This window comes from Chaetodon auriga, chromosome 1 (assembly GCF_051107435.1).
Source record: "Chaetodon auriga isolate fChaAug3 chromosome 1, fChaAug3.hap1, whole genome shotgun sequence".
NCBI classification, from domain to species: Eukaryota; Metazoa; Chordata; class Actinopteri; order Chaetodontiformes; family Chaetodontidae; genus Chaetodon; species Chaetodon auriga.
Genome location: NC_135074.1, coordinates 27,494,931 through 27,500,930, shown reverse-complemented (window position 1 = coordinate 27,500,930; position 6,000 = coordinate 27,494,931). Strand labels below are relative to the sequence as shown.

The window sequence follows — 6,000 nt, the reverse complement described above, 5'->3', positions numbered from 1 at the left end:
ACTCCACTGAGAGCTGATTCATCCAGGACTTGCGTGTGTGTGTGTGTGTGCAGAGAGGAAGGGGGTGGGGGTGTCATGGCACAAAAAAAAACAAAAAAAAACGAGCGGGTGGGGATCAAAATCAATTTAAAGTGTATTCCCTGCACCCTATAGGGAAGGCCTGGCATACGAGGCAGCTACAATTAAAGTAATAAGCACGTTTAAAGTACAGTATTAAGAAGGCAGGGTCTTGTCAGGGAAAGCCGGGGTCAACAAATGTAGTGCAGTCATGGTCTCAAGCTTTTTTTTGTTACCCTCTCTTTCCCCATAAAACCATGGCTATTTGGAATGGAAAAAAAAATTGCATTTAAAAAAAATTCACATTAGCAAGATATAAAATAAAAAAATAAAACACCTATGTACGTTAATTCACTCTCTGTTAGGAGGATAGGCAAGGTGACATATCGAGGATATTGTTTCAAGGCAGTCCTCCATGACACTAAATGAAAATAAAAAATGGTGTGGACACGTTCACTTAGCCGCCCTCGCTCACGCCGACGTTAAGGTTTTCTCTCTCGGCGTCGAGGAGAGAGCCGTCCAAACATAAAACATGGCTTTGCAGCACAGGGGTCTTCAGACAGGACACGCAGGGGCAGGGGCGCCTAAACACCATCAGAGTATTACACCAAACCTTCCATTTGGCATCGCTCTCTTGGGAATACGTCATCAGCGTTACAAGGGAAGTCATTAACTGCTCTGATACTAGCTGGGAACAGTCCGCAACTTTGGGCTTTATTATACAGGTGACCCCAAAAAATTGCGCTGCAAATCTCGCGACCGTCATGCTGCCAACTTGTTTCTCCTACTGGTGATGGGATGTGGTGGTCGACTGGTCGGCTGGTTGGGGGTTAAGGCATTGGACAGTAGCGTCGAGAGGCTGTGATTCGGTCTCCAAAGCACATCACGCCAGTTCCTCTTGTCACTCCAAAGCAACATCCCCCCAGTGTGCACTGGTGTAGAGTCCATTGTTTACCATCACATTATTGAGATCAAGAACATTTAAGACCCTCTCACCCTCAAAATCCACTTAGATTTGGTCTCACTTTTTTCCTTTTTTTAAACATTGGTCTGAACTCCTTAACTGCAATTTCCTTCCCATGCACATGACAGATTATATAAATGCTCCAAAGTCATTTACTTTTCCGTCCATACATTCAGTGTGTATGTTTTAGATTCAGTAAGAAAAACTGGTGGCAACCAAGAGATAAATAGCATAAATAGCATTTTTTTTTTCAGCCCCATCTATAAGTGTCAGGTTGCTGCTCATCATCACAAAGCCAACAGGAGCAAAACTGCATGAGAGTCAGAAGAGACTGTAGTGTGTTTGACAGCGGCGTGGTTAAGGGGAGTGCTTTAACCAAGCAGCGTGAGCAGAAATCATCCTCAGAGAACACAGTGCAGGAGGCGTCTCCGGTCTCCTGTTCTCTCAGGCCCGGGTCCCGGTGCCAGGGTTGACCTCTTTGGAGGAAAAAAAGTGCAGGGGCCAAATGGCAGACTGATGCTCTTTGTGCCTGTACGTGAAGATAGGCAGTTACACTCTCGGCTCCTCGCGTGTTCACGTTTACATTCAGTCCCACGTCAGGAAAGACCAAAGGGGCTTTGTGTCTAAATGAGTTAGCAAACTAACCGGGGGCGAACCGCTCTGAACTGGGACTTGACAGAGGGGGGATGAAAATATGTGAGTCAAACGAGGAAATCGTACTATGAAACAGGTCGAAGGTGGCAAGAGTCCACAGGAAGATCCGTCTCTTCCCTTCAATACCACAGAGGAGAAACGGGAGCAACGAATATGGCAAAAATGAGGAGAGAAAAATACAAATGCTGGATGTCTCAGGGAGGAGGGGGAAATTAAAAAAAAAAAAAAAAAAAAAGCAGGATTATCCTCTGCATAATTCCAACAAAAAGGCTCCCATTTGGACGACTGGCCTGCAAAACATTCCCACACAGGAGGAGGAAAAAAAGAAAAACTGGAAAAAACAAAACAAAAACAGGACTCCCATCAAAAGACACAAGCATCTTGCACGTCTCAACAATCCATTTTTAACTGGTCCCTCCAGAGAACAATTCAATCAAGATCTTTCAGCCGTCTCCCTCTTTTATTCTGAACGGGACCTTACTGATTTCTGAAATCACAATCAACTGAGCCGGACACTTGCGAGCGTTTCAGGCCGGCGGTGGATGATCATTTGTGCCTCGGCGTGTTCTTCTTCCGTTTTCGCTTGAAGAAACAGCAGCACCTGCAGACAGAGACGGACATTAAACCGACACGGAGATGAGAGAGGCTTCAGACGCAGCGGAGGGAAGAACAAACACGAGCGGGCTGCTTAAATTAGTGTGGGAGATATCACAGGAGCTTAATTTGAGTCTTCCAAATCTGGGCATGTTTTTGGGATCGTAATAGTGAGAACTGCAGCTGGCAAAAGGTTTGATTCTTATAACGTTAGCATCAAGGACAAGATGGATGCATTCCCATCCACCAAGTGTTTGCATGCTTCTTCACCTCCCACCATTTTTACAAACAGAAAAAATGGCAGAGGGGACTCGACTACAAACGGCTGCAGTGACTCTGGAGGAAGGATTTCTCTGATGCAAAAAAATAGAAATAAACAAAAATGGAGCAGTGCACACAAAGAGCACAAGACACGGTGAGCCTGAATGGTCAATAAAAACATACAAAAGACAAGAAAAAAAGCAGTGGATCAAGACATAGGACAGTGACTGGGTACTCTTCGATTAATTCATCAATAACGAATAATGGTGCACCATGCAACAAGAGTTTAAAGACCTTTAACCTGGAGCCAAATGTGCTGCTGAAAAGGACCGATAAGCTTTTGCTTCTAAACATCACAGGGGCCCACAAAGCTGAGTTAGCTCAAAGTGCTCCTGTTCTTTCTTTCTGCCCTGGTTGAAGTTAGCATGGCCGCTCAAACGGCAGCAGTTTACTGTATTCTTCACCCGTCTGTCACTTATTGATCAGGCGCTGGTGAACAAACGGGCAGAGACTTGATCGTACACATGGTAGACAGTGTTAAATGGCACCGCTGCACCAGTGAGAGTCTAGTTCAGGTTTGTAAAATGACAACTCCACTGGGCCCAGCCTAGGCCGGTCCACTCCCTGTCCCATGAGTCTGATGTGGACTAGCAGAGAGGGACTCACCACAGGTTGAGCATTTTCACGCAGCTACAGAAGAAGAGAGAGGAAAGAGTGTAAAGAGAAAGGTAAGATAGATTAATACAGCAAGACCAAGATGATGGGACCGGGCACATGCCACACAAACATGCACGCAAACACACCAACAGGACGCAGGTGGACACAGGGAGGGGACGCGCGAGAGGTCACAGGAGAAAAGATGGCCGAAGAGGTCACAGAACATCTACCCTGCAGCTATTTCGTCCGGTGTCACGTCTCGTGTGTCGGCTGGGAGTTGGCTTCGTTTTTCCTCCCAGAATTCTTGGCTATGAGGACGTTACAGCATCAAAACAAGTGGTGGGATTTCTGCTGCGTTAGAACGAAGAACGTGCATTCAAGACCTCGTCTGCCTCCTAAAAAGCTGCTCATGAGTCAACTGTCTAGTTGTTAGCAGCTTTTTCATTTAGTTACTGGTGTAACGTTTTGTAATTTAAGGTTTATTGCATTATTTTTGTTAGATGCTCATTAAAATTCTCCGGTCAGATTTGTCGACCTCATTAAATATTAGCTCTTCGTCTCTTTAGTCTAAACAGCTCACGTGTTAGCAGGCTAACATTAGCTCAAGCAGTCACTTCAGTTAGCAACATAACAGTTACACTTAGGTGTGAATATTTAGTTACAGTTCGTCTTCATGTAAGAGCTGGATCATATGGTGCAGACTGTTTTATGAAGCCATGCATTGTGACACCTCTCCCACTGTCCTGGCGGCTGTCCTGGGGTCATCAGCTGATTCGGCCCACCTGGGCCCTGAAGGCTGTAAAGGCCAGGCCATGTGTTCACTGTGTGTCTCGACTTCCTACAGCTGGCATCCACCCACCACCACCACCCCCACAGCACATGAACGCCACACATCCGTGCATTGTATGGTTGGTATCACTGTTCATTCGTGTTGACTTTGGTTTTAATAAACTACTCTTCTTTTGTTGTTTGTTTGATCTCTAGTGTGGTCTCCCTCCTTGTCATATTCCCAAACCTCTACTTAATTAATTACTTAACTAAATTTAAACTTAAACAGGACTTCATTCTTCTATCACTGCAAATGTCTAATTAGTTAAAAATGTGAGAGAGTTGTCAATTAACCTAAAAAAGTTGTGGACTATTTCTTCTGCTATATACAGCTGGAAGATGCATAAGTGTACATTATGATTTTCATAACTGTCCATTACAGCACCACTGATGGAAACCAAAATCAGTCAGTTTAACCTGAACATGCACAGACTGAAAACAATCAACCGTCAGAAGCAGGTTTCAGCCCACAAATGTCAATAAAAAGATCAAATGTGGCGTTAATTCAACCTGTTCGTGCATTCGTTACTTCACGGTCTTGTATCAAACATCAAGTTGCCTGACGTGGTTTCAAAGAGGCTGCCAGCAAACACACCAATCATCATATCAAACAACTGTGTGAGCGGAGACGACAGGAGGAAGGCCTGTCGTCTGGGCAGGAATAGAAACGAGCGCGGATTAAAGTGGACGAACCTCTGGGAGATTCATGAGCAGGCTGGCAGAGGGGAATCTTTCTTTTTACAGTGGATTCGTTGGACTGTGATGGGAGAGATGGTAAATCTCTTCCATATATATCACATTATCTTAAAGAGAGCCGGACTGAAACTAAATACATTGTGATATAAAGTGTAATAAACACAAGCATTTATCACAGCGCGACAGGATGAAGTCAGTGGGTTCATTTCGCTTCACGACTGACCTCCTGCTTTGACTAACTTCTCATTTTAAATGGTCAGCTGGCTCGGTGATGATTTATCTGACATTACCTGCTCAATGGACCACTAACTCAGCACTGACTTTCAATTTAACGTCAGCAACATGATTTTCTGGAAACCATTTAATCAAACACAGAATGGAACAAAAACGCATTCGTCAGAATTAAAGAAATGATCCACTGTTTTAATCATTTATGTACTAACTCTGGCATTTTAAACCCAGCATTTACTGAGAGACAAACTATTTATCTGCTCAAACTTTAGCACTATTCATACTATTCATATTGCAATCATTCAGATGTAACACCACCACCAGTGATGCCTACCAGCTACACGCCCACAACTGCAATCCTAACAACACTTACCTAATATTTTACAGCCTAATACTTTCATCAGCAGTGTTTTTCAGCAGGCCTGGCAGAGCTGTAATCACAAATGTTCCCACCGCTGCCTCACAACAGGGAACGCCGAGGCTGACCTGCACGACTGCGGTTCTGCTCGGTAACAAAGTCGACTGGGAGCCAAATCAGGACGGTCTCCTCCCTCAATCAGAGCTGAGTCTTGGAATAAAACATGAGTGTGTTTAGAGACATTTTTGAATGTCTCAGAGTCTCAGGATGTGCAGCTCTCAGTACTTCAGTCAGTTCCAACTAAACCTCTGTATTATGGAGTCAAGGTTCACTGCCTGTTTTTGCTCATACTGTTATCAAACAAAAAGAATTTACTGTAATATCCAACAACCTCAGCTGCAAAGCACTTATTTTCTCCATTAACGTTTTTGTTTGTCTCAAAAGAGCTCAGCTCAGTTCTTCTCAGTCAGCTGAATCATGTGACATTCAGCTAGCAGCGCAGTTTTTACACAGTGGGCGGCCAGCCATGCAGCATGGCATCAGTCCAGCTAGTGGTGCTCAAGACGAGCACCAGTAGCTGTTTAGCTACTGCCACCAGCTTTAAGATGAACTGAGCAGAAGCAGTGCTAACAACATTGCTAACAACCGCCATGTTTGAGACAAGGGAGTGACACGTCAGAAGCGAGTCGCATGACGATGA

At 44.6% G+C, this 6,000-nt stretch overlaps 1 protein-coding gene across 4 annotated transcripts in view; it reads right to left on the bottom strand.

Annotated features, from left to right (window-relative positions):
- Nucleotides 1–1,097: 1,097 nt before the first annotated feature.
- The window catches only part of csnk1g1 (casein kinase 1, gamma 1), a 30,619-nt gene continuing 25,716 nt past the window's right edge, over nt 1,098–6,000 (bottom strand). Inside the window, exons 13-14 of one of the 4 annotated variants that reach the window (XM_076733013.1) lie at nt 3,197–3,220; nt 1,098–2,276 (exon numbers count right to left, since the gene is read on the bottom strand). In XM_076733013.1, the coding sequence (XP_076589128.1) occupies nt 2,222–2,276; nt 3,197–3,220 (79 nt within the window). In that variant the 3' untranslated portion in view covers nt 1,098–2,221. The remainder of the gene's footprint in view (nt 2,277–3,196; nt 3,221–6,000) is intronic. The other 3 variants (XM_076733030.1, XM_076733021.1, XM_076733038.1) reach the window with 3 other exon arrangements.